The 13,302-nt window shown below is 39.6% G+C and overlaps 1 protein-coding gene across 1 annotated transcript; it reads left to right on the plus strand.

Annotated features, from left to right (window-relative positions):
* Positions 1–6,370: 6,370 nt before the first annotated feature.
* Positions 6,371–13,302, plus strand: AFG2B (AFG2 AAA ATPase homolog B). The gene is made up of 8 exons (XM_064389494.1): positions 6,371–7,649; positions 8,542–8,727; positions 9,335–9,499; positions 9,963–10,172; positions 10,575–10,802; positions 11,689–11,823; positions 12,475–12,600; positions 12,961–13,302. Exons 1-8 carry the CDS (start codon positions 6,573–6,575, stop codon positions 13,111–13,113), a joined length of 2,280 nt encoding a protein of 759 aa, XP_064245564.1. The 5' UTR covers positions 6,371–6,572; the 3' UTR covers positions 13,114–13,302.

Raw genomic sequence — 13,302 nt, forward strand, 5'->3', positions numbered from 1 at the left:
TTGAGAACAAAAACAGCAAAACAAAAGGAAGTGAAAACAAGTGCATCAAAGGCTTTCTAACATAATTAAACACTGAGCTCCCCTCCTAAAAGCTGATTGTTTCCCATGATAACCCAAATGGTTTAATTGCTAATGCATTTACCTAATTTTACAGTGTCCAAAGGAAAGGGATTTCAAATTTCACAAAAATAGTTTAAATAAGGGCATTGAACCTAACCATGAAAAACAATTATTAGGAACCAAAGCCAAATGGAGTGAGCAAAACAAGTACCTGAAAAAATAATAATCTGAGTGCAGGTGACGCTGGCCAAGGTATTACAGATGTTTCACATACATCTTATTCTTAATTATTCTAAACAGCTGCTGATTTAGTATTTAGTCTTTGTGCTACCTCTATATTAAAATATTTGTTCGTAGATCAATATATTTAATTGACTCCTATCAATAAAAATTGTAAATAACCTGATCTTGCTGGAGTTTTTAAGTTAAGATTCAATTACATATACATTCCTCATCTAAAAATCAGTCCAACATGATTGCTCTGTGACTGTGCAAGGAAGTGATAACAGCTGTGCTGAAGAAAGTAACATGGCCTATGACAAAACCTGAAAAAGATAAAAAAGAAAATCTACCTATCTGAATTGGAGGAAAGGAGAGAAAAAGAACAACACATAGCTGTGCTGTGGAGGAAGGGAAGTGTAAAACAAATTGTTAAATTTTTTTCAAGCTAAGTTCTAGGTGGGAAAACAGATCTACTGAACAACCAGCTTCAGATCTAAAGCCTTTAAGTTCTGTTCCTGCTCAAAAAGCAGGCACTGCAAGGATTCCTAGAGTGCCTGGGCAGAATCTTTAGACAGGTCTGGGTAGATTCTTGGAGTGTAGGAATGTTCCTACAAAATAGAGAGAATTCCTAGAAATTCTTTAGAAATACTTCCTGGAAGGCACAGAGGGGATTCCTGGATGCACCTGGAGAATTCCTAGAAAACATGGGGCAAACACCAGACAAACTCCTAGGATACACTCAGAAAATACTTAGAAAGCAGAAGAGAAAATAGAATATTTCTAGGAACCATTGGCAGAAATTCCTACAAAGCGAGGAAGGAAAACTTCCAGAAAGCACCATGAAAATTTCTATCAAACCTATGAAGAAACGGTGAAAATTCTTTAATAGCACAAGGGAAATTCCTAGACACTACAGTGGGGATTCCTTGTAAGCATTTGGGAAAATTCCTGGGAAGCACTGGGAAAAGCCCTAGAAAGCTGCAAGACCAGTCTACATAAACCATGCACAAATCTGTGTAACTGCTATGTGGGATTTTCTAAGAGGGAAAATGTGAATACAAAACACATGCCTAACATTTTGTGTGCCTGAAACCAATTCTTGTATAGATTTCTTTGCATAATTTAAGAAACAAGTATGTGATGCTTTAAGAAAGAGAAAACTTAGAGCAGTGCTAAGAAATAAACAGAAAGGGTGAGCATGTGTGACACTTTCACTGTCACACATTCCTGGTTTCCAGCAAGTGCTGCTCGCGGAAGTTTCTGACACCAGCAGGAGGCTGGCTCTTCAGCAATCTCCCACGAGCTCTGTTCTCACAAAGATCTCCTCAGTCCTGAGAACTCTCATGAACAGAATCCTTTGATAAGGACTCTCCAGTCTCCTCTTGCACCAACACACAATTCTGCATCCACGGCATCTTTCCACAAAGTTCTACAGATCTACTACCCACCACGTGATGGATTTCCTCCTTGTCTTTGTTTTGAACAGAGGTCTGAGTAGCATTAGTTGTTCTGGCATTGGAAGAGACATTTAAAACAGGCATTTCCAATCCAAATTACAATTTTGCAAACCTCTTTCATAGGCACCTCTAAGTTTTTCTCCTGTCTTGAGGAGACATAACCTACTTTTAATAATTTCTTGGACTGAAAGCACTCCATAGCTTTGATAATTCTTGCTGCCTCCTCTGAACCTTTCCCAGTTCTAATACGTATTTTTTAGGACAGGAGATCTGAAGTACACACAATATCTGAAGTACAGGGATACCACAAACACAATGGGACTGAGACTGTTTTTGTTATATTCTTGGTCCTTTTTTAAATTAAGGCTAACAATTGATTTGCTTTTTGCACATCAAGCATGGAATCATCTATCCTGATGCTATAAAGTGACCCTTCCCTTTGACTGCTCTTCCCTTTGTTCCCCTTTGCTCTCATAGCTGTATACTGAATTTAACATGCCACTTTGCTGCTAAGTCCCTCAGGTTTGTATGGCCCTTCTCTAATTCTCAACCAATCTACTCTCATTCCTATACTGAACACCATACAAGGATCTCAATATTCCTTATCCAAAAGAAGATTTAGTGAACCACTGGATTACATATTTTGCTGGAACAGACAACCAAGCACACCTAGGCAGTAATCAAAAGGTGTTATAGACAAATACTGACAAATTGAAAAATGTATCCTGCTAAATTATCTGCAGCTGTCCATTCTCCCTTTGAGAAGCTTTCACCCCAAAGTTTCAAGAGAAGGTGAAGTTGGGACTCCAGTCACTCCCAAAGAAATGTAGAACCTGAGCATAAAATCCTTTCCTTGGCAACTTAAGACAAGCGAGTTTCCACTGGCAGGCTCCAGGTGCAGGCACACATTCCTCCTGATTCATCTGCCATGATGGCAATGACTTCTGGTAGGGATGCAGCACCAATGGTATCCCCCTAAGGTGCAGTGATTTCACCAAAACTTCTGTCAGCAGGCAAAGATTTTCCACACTGTAAGGCCTGGGCCTAGCCCACCCCCTGGGCCTTGCCCATCCAGAGTTCCTAACTGCAATGGGAACTTTTTCCATGTAAAGATACAAGACTGGACACTCACTAGAAAATTAAGTAAACACATTGAGGGTGGCCCTCCCAGAAAGACATGCAGACATACAAAAGGTCTTTCCATTCCATTTTTAAGCATGTCTTTACTGTTTCTGTATGAGCTTTTGTTATAACAAAGCCTGGTGTTTGAAATGTGCAATATCTGGCCTAAGTGTAATAGAGCATCTATACTTAGTCAAAGAACCTCCACAAATACTGAAATCCTGCCCCAAAGCATATACATGCCAGCTACTCACTTTGAACTACCCTTATTTGATTAATAAGCAATCAGACCACATCTTCAAATCCATCTACCATGAAAAAAGACTATGTTAAAAACACAGTTAACTTGTCAATTTAAAATGAAAATTTCCATTCTGGTAATAGATAAGATAAAACATATTAAAAATAATCAGTTTAATATTTTATTTACTTTGTATGCAGGGAATTATTGTAACAAGACAATTATTTTATTTCTTGAATTATAATAATTGGGAATTTTGAACATTAGTCCACCAAAACCTACTACATATATTAAGGAGGGAAAAAACCAATTAAATATTGTTCTTTCCTTTTAAAACCTTTAACAATGGCATGCTCTCCTTTAAAAGAAGTTAGCCCAGCACACTAAATATGAAAAAAATAAATAAATAAAAAGGAACATGCTTCCCTACAAATAGAGAGCAACGAGCCCAACAAGAAAAAGTAATGAAGCTGAAAATTATCTGAACATTCACCGTGCTGGTTTTTCAGTTTCATATTAGAAATAGAGCGAAGACAATGCTGGATAATATTTGATTTCTCCAAGAACTGATGACTACTCCCTCCAAATGATCAGATCTGAAAGGAGAAATACAGCCATTCTTGAAGATGAGCTGCCATCTAGTGAACACTGAGAAAACTGTTTAAAACATTACTTTTGTCAATTTTGGTTTTTGCCAATTTAAACTAGATTCTTGGAGGACTATTGTTTGCCACTTTGTAAATTTTAGGAGCATGGCTATTAAAAAGTATTCATTTGACATGACAGCAATGTCACTCAACAAAATTTTCTAAGAAAATATATAAATAACATACACGTGATTCCACAATTTGTTCAGAATAAGCCAATCCTCTGCTCTTTCAATAGGACATAATTTTGGGGGGCTTTACTTCACTATACTAAAAAGAACTGAACTATCAGTGTCTTAAAGTATGATAATCAGTATTACAGCAATAAAATACAGTAAAAACTTAAAGAAGTTTAAGTGAAAATTTACTGAAATGTGCTCATCAAGCAACAATAGCAGAGTTTTTACATTGGACACTTACTTTTGTTACTTTGTTACTTAAGATGAGATTTGCAGGTGTTTTCTTTCTCATAAGAAACCAGATTTTCCAGATGTTACAATAAGTCTATTAGAGGGAATAACTATATATGAATATAAACCACAGAGCTCATTACAAATATTCAATTTTCCATACTTTCCTTTCCTAAACACAACTTTCTAAAACCAAGCAGAGGGTCTACCACTTACAGTTTGAAACTCTGAGACACAAATCTGCCATTTTAAACAGAGTATGTTTTTTGTTTGATCGAGTACGTACTTGAGGGCACTCATGTTTATGAGAACCTTTGATGGAAAGAAATAAAACAAGAGAATATGTTTATAAGACATTGGCTTGAAAATACATTTGCCTTTTTGGAATGAAAGCTCCTTATAATCTTTTGTCTGTACATTCTCTGGACAGACATTAGTATGTCCTACACCAAATACCTGATAAGTCTACATATTCCATATGAGCATATTCCATATAAACATTTGCATATGTGTGCAGTACAGAATTGTGCCACGAAAAGAAAGATTAAGTAGATATCCAGGAGTAGAGGAATAGAAAATAAACATTGAAATGAGAAAATTTGGTCATGAACTGAAAGGAAATCTATTAAAGGCCCTTTTGCATTTGCCCTTTAGGCTTAAAGAGAAGGCTTGCTGTTTTTCACACTGTGCAGCCCTACAAAATTTTGTGAGTTCTTATTCAGCATTTAGAATTATTATGAACTGGTTCTCTTAACACTGCCTGCTTTTATTCGTATGGCTTACTGAAATATTTTGTGTAGAGCCTTGGTTCAGTAAGGAATGTGATTAACAAGGACACCATCACAAAGGTTTTCTTACACTGCCCCTCCTGACATCTTCAGAATACAACGCAGGACAGGTTGTAGTTGTGCTGTAAACCACCTTCTCTGGCTTTTCTGTGAATTTAACTGTGTCTGACTAGCATTGAGAATTTGAGATCCCAGTTCTTGTATGTCTGTGGTCTCAAAGTCTGTGTGTGTTTTCAGCTCATGTGTGACTTTATTTAAAACAAAGCTACTTTCAAGGATGCACATACTAAATTTTATCTTGTAGCCCACAACACTGACAGACCTCCTGGAAAGTGTTTATAAAAGCACTGCACAATTCATGGTATGATCTAAGAAGGTGGGGGACCAAAACTTTTCTTAAATGCTGACTAAGCATTTGTCAGAGCACGAACCACAACAAAGGTTTACCAAATGTTGAATTAATATCCGTGTCTTAATTACGTGTATCAGCAGCTTCTCAAACCAGTGCTGTGGCTCACCATGTTTTTTTAACCAGCGCCCACAGCTGAGTCAACAGTGACCGCTAGTGACAAAGGAGCAGAGGGAAGCACTGGCAGGGGCACAGGAATGGGGATGCCAAACATTTGGGAACATGTTCCAGCAGCCCCGAATAAACGGGCAGCGCTGAGGAGACAAAAAGAGGGCAAGAAAAGGGTGGCAAACAAGTGGTGACCAGCTCTGTGGAGAACAAGCCAGATGGCAATGAGAAAGGGGGTCGGTGTATTTGTCTGTGGGATGAGGGTGTAAGAAGTCTCCAGGGCACAGCACTCACCTCACCAGCATTGCTTTGACAGCCCTTCAAAGGGAAGGCTCAGGGCAGTGGCTGGGGAGGGCATGAGGGAGGTGGTGGACATCGAGTACTCGGGCCAATTCTGGGCCCCTCAATTCAGGAAGGACATTGAGGGGCTGGAGCAGGTCCAGAGGATGCCAATGAAGATGGTGAAGTGTCTGGAGCACAAATCCTGAGGAACGGCTGAGGGAGCATGGAGGGCTCAGCCTGGAGAAAAAGAGGCTCAGGCAGGACCTTCTTGTTCTCCACAGCTCCCTGAAAGGAGGCTGTAGCCAGGTGGGGCTTGGCCTCTTCTCCCAGACAGGACAAAAGGCCACAGACTCAAGCTGCGCCAGGAGAGGCTTAGGGTGAACATTAAGAAAAAATCCTTCGCGGGTAGGGCAACTAGATACTGAATGACCTGCCTAGCAATCACCACGGCTGTGTTTAAGGAGAGACTGGAGTGGCACTGAGTGCCGCGGTCAGGCTGACAGGGCGATGTTGGGACACAGGCTCCATTCGAGGATGCCCGAGCTCCCTTCCCACCGAGCCCACTCCGGGCTCCTGTGAGGGGCTGAGGCGGGCGCAGTGCGCGTGCTCCGCTGTGGCGCATGCGCGGGGCAGCCTGTCAGCGCGCGAGCGGCTCGGCTGCGCTCCGGTCCCGTCCCGCCCGCCGCGGGTCGGCAGTGCCGGGCGGCCGCGGTGCGCCGGGCGCTGGCCGAGCGAGAGCCCCGCGGGAGGGCGAGACGCGGTGAGTGAGGAGCCGACGGGCCGGCGCAGAGCGGGGAGGTTGCTGCCCTCCCTCTCGGAGGCAGCGATGGAGGCGGCGGTCTTAAAGCTGCTCCCGCTGGACCCGCGCGATGAGGGCACGCAGCGGTGCCGCTTGGGCCCCGCCGCGCTCTCCTTCCTGGGGGCCAGGATCGGCGCCCCGCTGAGGATCTCCTTGCCCGGCGGCTGCTGCGTGTGCACGGCGTGGCCCCGGCACGACCGAGCGGACGGGTACGTGCAGGCCGACCTGAGCTGCAGCAGCGCGGGGCTGGCGGCGCGGGGGCTGCGCGGGCTCTCGCTGGGCCTGGCCCGGCTGCAGCTGCTGCCGCACGGGCCGCTGCGGGCGGCGGCCGTCAGGGTGGTCCTCAGGAGCGCCGCGCTGAAAAAGTCGACTCCCAGAGCGGTGTTGCAGGAGACAATCAGAGAACTGCTAAGAAATGTGTATGTTTCGCCTCGTTATGTTGTTACTGTTGCCCCGAGTCCCGAGAATCCCGTGGTGTATGTTGAAATACTGTCCGCGTCTCCTTTGGAGGAGGGAGCTGGATTGATAACTCCCCAAACAAGCATAAAAATTAAGGAGGTGATCACTTTAGAGTGGTACAGACATCTGTCAGAAGACACTGCAAAAACTCCAATTGCGGGACTGGATGATGTGGGGAAGTCTTTGAAAGAAATGATTGATCTACCTTTCCGCTTTCCAAAAACTTTCAAGAAGCTGGGTCTTTCTGTGCCTAATGGAGTTCTGTTAATTGGGCCCCCAGGTGTAGGGAAAACTCTCCTGGTAAAGGCAGTAGCGAAGGAGCTGGGTGCGTATCTGTTTGGCATCAGTGGCCCAGCCCTCCATGGCTCAAGACCAGGAGAAGGTGAAGAGAATTTGCGCAGAGTCTTTGAGAAGGGCAGAGAGATGTCAAACGAGGGCCCAACCATTCTCTTTTTTGATGAGATTGATTCTTTATGCCCAAAGCGAGGAAGTTCAAACAACGCTCCTGAAGATCGTCTTGTTGCTCAGCTGCTGACGCTGCTGGATGGCGTGGGGAGCGAGGGCAAGATGGTCATTGTGGCAGCCACAAACAGGCCTGATGCCTTAGACCCTGCGCTGAGGAGACCTGGCAGATTTGACAGAGAGGTAAATAAACCCTGCTACTCATACACTCATGTTTTTCTTTCCTTATTGAGGTGGAAGGGGGCAGTTAGTAGTTTTTTTAATGTCTTCTAGTCATGTTTCTTAGTGGGATTCCATAGGTTTGTGCCTTGTTTCTTTATCATAAAGATATTGACCTGATCTTCAGGGGGTTTGTTTGCTTACAGATGCTTAGCTTTACAGGATTGGGTTTTTTCCATTTAAACCCTAGACTGAAGATTTGTGCATTTCTCCTTAAAAATTTATTGTGACGCAGAACTAGTAACCTGTTGTGTCAAAACTTCTATTCAGGTTTCAGTAACAGAGGTTGGGTCTACTCTGGGAAACTTCCATTATCCTAGTAGTCCAAAGAAGAAAACCACACAGCTATATGGCACACAGTGCTTGTGCTTGTATTGTTTATTTTCCTGGCTAAACCCACTCCTAGGTCACCAGTTTAATAAAGTTCTTTAATTTTCTGGGATTTATAAATTGTTGAGATGTATTTTTATGATGAAGTTTGACCAGGTTTTCAGTAACATATGAATGTTTATCTATTTCATTTTTTGGTATTGTATTAATCTAATTTAGTGCTTGTAATGTAAGGAAATTATTATTTCAGTGTTACAGGACTTGGTAGATGCTATTTGACAGTGTCTTATCAAAAACTCTTTATGCAAACACTGTTCGCTTGGAAAGTTAATGGCATTTTAAATACTTGTCATTTGTATAGTGCTGGCAATAGCTTTCCTGTAAAACTCTTTAGTTGGGATATAAGAATATATAAATTTTCAGTAGCCAATGTAAAGCAGAGACAAAATTGCTTGCTTAGGTCTGTAAAATAAATGAGTATGGCAAATTATCTACTTACAATTTTTGTTTATTCTGTTTGGTTTAGGTTATTATTGGGACCCCAACAGTTACACAGAGAAGATCCATCCTGCAGTTGCTTACATCTGACATGCCCGTTTCTGCAGAGGTGGATTTGGCTAAGCTGGCAGAAATGACGACTGGGTACGTTGGAGCTGACCTTACAGCCCTCTGCAGAGAAGCTGCCATGCAGGCTGTGTCCCACAGCTCTTTGGTATGGTTGCAAATCAGTCAAGAACAATGGCAGTAATGTTTGTACTACCCTTTCCTCATTCATGCTTTACTTGAAAAGCTCACCAAGTTGAAGACTCACACCAAGCATATTATAAATATTTTATTTTTACTTGTCTTTTCAGTTCTCACTTTAGTTCTGTTACTGCATCTGTGGTTTAATAGTGGCATTTTATAGCCTGTTTGAGATAAAATGTGTTACATTGTTCAGTGTGTGGTGAAAATGGCTTTTGCAACTTTTTTATTTCTATTCATAAGATTGTAGGACGTGATGTGTGTTAACTCTGAAAGCAACTATCTGATTTAGCAGATGACTGCCTAATGGAGCTATAATTTAGGCAATCATAACTTTACCTGAAACGTTAATTTCTGTTAAAATTGTTTTTTTCCTGTGTAAAAACTTGCTATTAAAAAGGTTATATTTTACTTTATGTTGCATTTTTGTGTCTGCAGTGTTTAAGCTCATTAGTCAGGAATTGACTTCCTTATTAGTTGTATTTAGCCTTATGTGAAACGTTTTGTATATTAATGCAGTATTTAAGTATTGCATTAAAATGTTGTTACTATGCTCTGTTTTGGTTTTTTTTCAGGATTCAGGTGAAACTGAAGCCCTGATTAACATGGGAGATTTCCAAGAAGCTTTTAAAAAAATTCAACCATCCTCTTTTCGAAGTGCAGTTGGACTAACAGAGTGTAAACCTGTGACTTGGGAGCAAATTGGTGGCCTTGAAGATGTGAAATTAAAGTTAAAACAGGTAATGTATTAAACTAATTTAGATAACACCTAATTTCTAATGTACTCCAAGATATTCTGTACCCTACATTATGAAAATTATTTATTTTGCAAATTACCTGATTATAAATTGTATTTTAAACATTATTACAGTGTTATTTTGTAATCTCAAGACACCACCACTAAGCATAGTAATATGGGAAAATAGGCATGTTTTTAGTAGCTGAAAAATACTTAACTTGTAGGCAGATAATTTTTCCATTCCTAAATATTTATCCAGAGATGGCTCTTGGCTGTTATCTCTTCATATTTGCTTTTAGTTCTGTTTCAAATAGAAAATTTAAGCAGGGGGCAATATATGAAGAAAGACTAAATCACTATTCTCTGACTTTCAATTAATGTTTGTATCAAGGAGAGGAAATGATGTACTCAGCAGTTTTATTGCTTGTTACTAAGAATTTCATCCCTTTTTTATGTATTGCCAGAGTGTTGAGTGGCCTATGAAATTTCCTGAGGCATTTGCCAGGATGGGCCTGTCTCATCCCAAGGGTATTCTTCTCTATGGGCCCTCTGGGTGTGCCAAAACCACGCTGGTGAAGGCAGTGGCCACAAGTTGTCACTGTTCCTTTCTGTCTGTGAGTGGTGCTGACCTCTTCTCACCTTACGTTGGAGATTCAGAGAAGATTTTGTCTCAGGTACAGTTTTTAATTTGTGTAAGGTTCTGTAGTGTATTTTTGCTTGATTTTTGTAAAGTATTACTTAGACCTAAATTTTGTTGTTGAAAGGATGATAGAGCTCTCATCTGATTATAAAATAAGAATGGCTTACAGATTCACATGTAGATAAAGTGAGAGTCTATCCCTAAAATTAAACTTCAGAAGCATTTCTATTCTTTTATTTTCAGTTCATTTAGGAATATAAAAAAGAAGCAGAATTTGCCAATATTAAATGTAAGCCAGAACAGTTCTTAAGAATCATTAAAAATTCACCTTTAAAGTTAAATAAAATACGGCGTATATGTAAATGGGATTTTTTTTTTCACCTTACCTGATGGAATGCAGGCATTAATGTTTATTTTTTTAACATTTGTTGAATAGGTTTTTCGCCAGGCAAGAGCAAATACCCCAGCAATAATATTCCTAGATGAGATTGATTCTATCTTGGGGTCTCGGGCACTCTGCAGAGCTGGCCGTGGTGTCTCAGAGCGAGTTCTCTCTGTTCTTCTCAATGAGTTGGATGGGGTTGGGCTGAAAGTTACAGAAAGAAGAGGAGGCAAGCTACAGCTTGAGGCTCAGTGCCAAGAGCAAAGTGACGAGGAAAGGAAGGTATTTCTGCTCCCTTTTCTGTATAGGAACAATGAGAAGTGCTGTCCAGTTGTTCCAAAAATTTTAGTTGTTGGCATTCGCATTTTAATCTTCAAACCCCTGAACTTAAAAACATGCAAGAAGCTGTTTTACTCTGTCACAATTACTAGTTTTTAGAATATACTGTATATAGGCTGCTGATTGTTTTTATATACACTGTTCCTCAATGAGTCTTTGTGTGACCAAAATACCCACACAGGCTATTGAGCATTACTAGCCATTCATAGTTGTGTGTTCATCTTCTGTCACAAAAATCCTTTTCTTGACACTAAAGTAAATTTTTAGATTGATTGTGTGATTTTTGCTCTTAAACAAGTTCCTCCCTGAGCTTACTTTTTCTAAGTACTCCCCCTACTTCATTTGCAGCTCTTTCTCACACGTGATGCATATAAAAGCAGCAGTTATGATCATTTAGATATTTAAACACAAACTTGTACCCTCACTTGTCGGTGAATTGTTCACAACATTTAATATTTAGCTTTTTTGTATATAAGCTTTTTCTTCTTATGATACTCTGTGAGGGAATAATAAAGAAAACAGTTCCAGAATTGTAGGATACTGAATTTTTTGCATATAAAAGATTCTTCATTACAATCTGGTCAAAGGAAAGTATTTATTGCCTATAACAAACTATATTTCTTCTTTGTCTGCTGTAATCTGCTCTGCACCAAGGCATTTTTTTACCTCAAGAAAGATAGAATAGTAATATTGAAGGGAAAATAATTACATGTAAAATTACATTATCTTTTTGCCCTTCCCCTCTTCTCATTAGTAGTTAACTAATACCTTTTGATAATATCTATCTGAACCATGTTGCACTAATTTGTTTACATGATCTCTTACTCAGCTAGAGTTTCAGGAAACTGTGAACAGAGATGTCATGGTAGTTGCTGCAACAAATAGACCAGATATGTTGGATGATGCCTTGCTCCGTCCTGGAAGGCTGGACAAGATGATTTATATTCCACCTCCAGATCTGAAGGTATTACACACCATATGTGGCTTTAAAGGGAGAGATATTAATTGCCAGCATACTTTAACAGCAAAGGGAGCATATTCCTGTAACATATTTAAGAAGTGATGGGTGTTTCACTGGAGATCAGTCACCAAATTCAAGGTACAATGAAAAAAAAATTAAAATTAATAAAGATAGTTGTATTTTAAAAACCAATAATATTTTAACTGGTGTAGGTCGTTATCATATTGCATATGGAAAATAGAGAAAATGTATATTTACAAAATCAAGCTACAGTTGAGGAAATATCAAAATAAGTTGCCTGTCCTTGCTTTAAATAATTTTTGTGTACTGTTCCCAAGGCTAGTGTAGCTATTTGTCCTGGGCTTCACAAAAACAAGTTGTCCCAAAGCATGCCAAATCAGGCCTGTTCAGCCTAAAATACTGTGTTTTCATGAAGCAAGGAGTGACTGTGAATAATAGACCTTAAATATATGAGACAACCAGAAGTGCATTATCTCCATTAATAGCATTTTATTCTTCCACAAAAACCAGGTAGTTCTGGTGCTTTTCTGGATTTTCCTTGGCTCTAATTTCGAGTTTGGTACTGCTTTGGAGAAAGATTAATTTTTGCTTTGTTTGGTTTTGTTTTCTTGCATAATATGCACCATTTTACAGGGAAGACTTTCCATTTTGAAAATCTGCACTGAAAAAATTCCATTAGATACTGATGTGTCATTACAAGATGTGGCAGTCCTAACAGACCTCTTCTCTGGAGCTGATATTGAAAACCTGTGCAAGGAGGTAAGAAATATTCCTGTGAAATAAACTCTAAATAACAGCTTTGAATGAAAAAAAGAGAGCTAACTCATAGATGTTACTGAGCCATCTGTAGTAGAGGTACTTTCCCAATTTGCACTGAAAATCCAAAGAAAATGGTTAAAACAGAGAAACTGAACAAGGGTTCATTATTTAAATAAAATGTTATGGTGACCTTACTTGGATCTTTATCTGTTGTTAAATAAACATAAGTTATACAATGCTGTTTTCAGATGCTTTAACTAATGCTTTGTTCCTTGTAAGATATTTTAGAATACTTACAGTATTCTTTTACAATTTAAAGCATGATAAGGACTAAGTTGGTTTTTTTTTCTTCTTTTAAAGGCTGCTTTGTTGGCATTGCAAGAGAATGGACTTGAAGCAACTGCTGTAAAACAGGAACATTTTGTGAAATCATTGCAGATTGTAAAACCATCTTTAAACATAAAAGACTTGGAATTTTATGAAAAATTCTCTAATCAAGAATTAGCCCCTTGAATCTATAAAGGAGTGGCATAAGTATTTTAAAATATATTACAGAGATTTTGAAAAGGTTTGCATCTTTCCTGCTTTTTAATACTGTACTTACTGTAGTTTTCAGGCAGTATGAAAGTGTCACTTTTGAAAAGTTTTGTAATTTAAATAATGAATAATAAATTAAAATCTTGTTTGCTTTGGGTAGGTTTA

Source organism: Passer domesticus, chromosome 14 (genome assembly GCF_036417665.1).
Source record: "Passer domesticus isolate bPasDom1 chromosome 14, bPasDom1.hap1, whole genome shotgun sequence".
NCBI classification, from domain to species: domain Eukaryota; kingdom Metazoa; phylum Chordata; class Aves; order Passeriformes; family Passeridae; genus Passer; species Passer domesticus.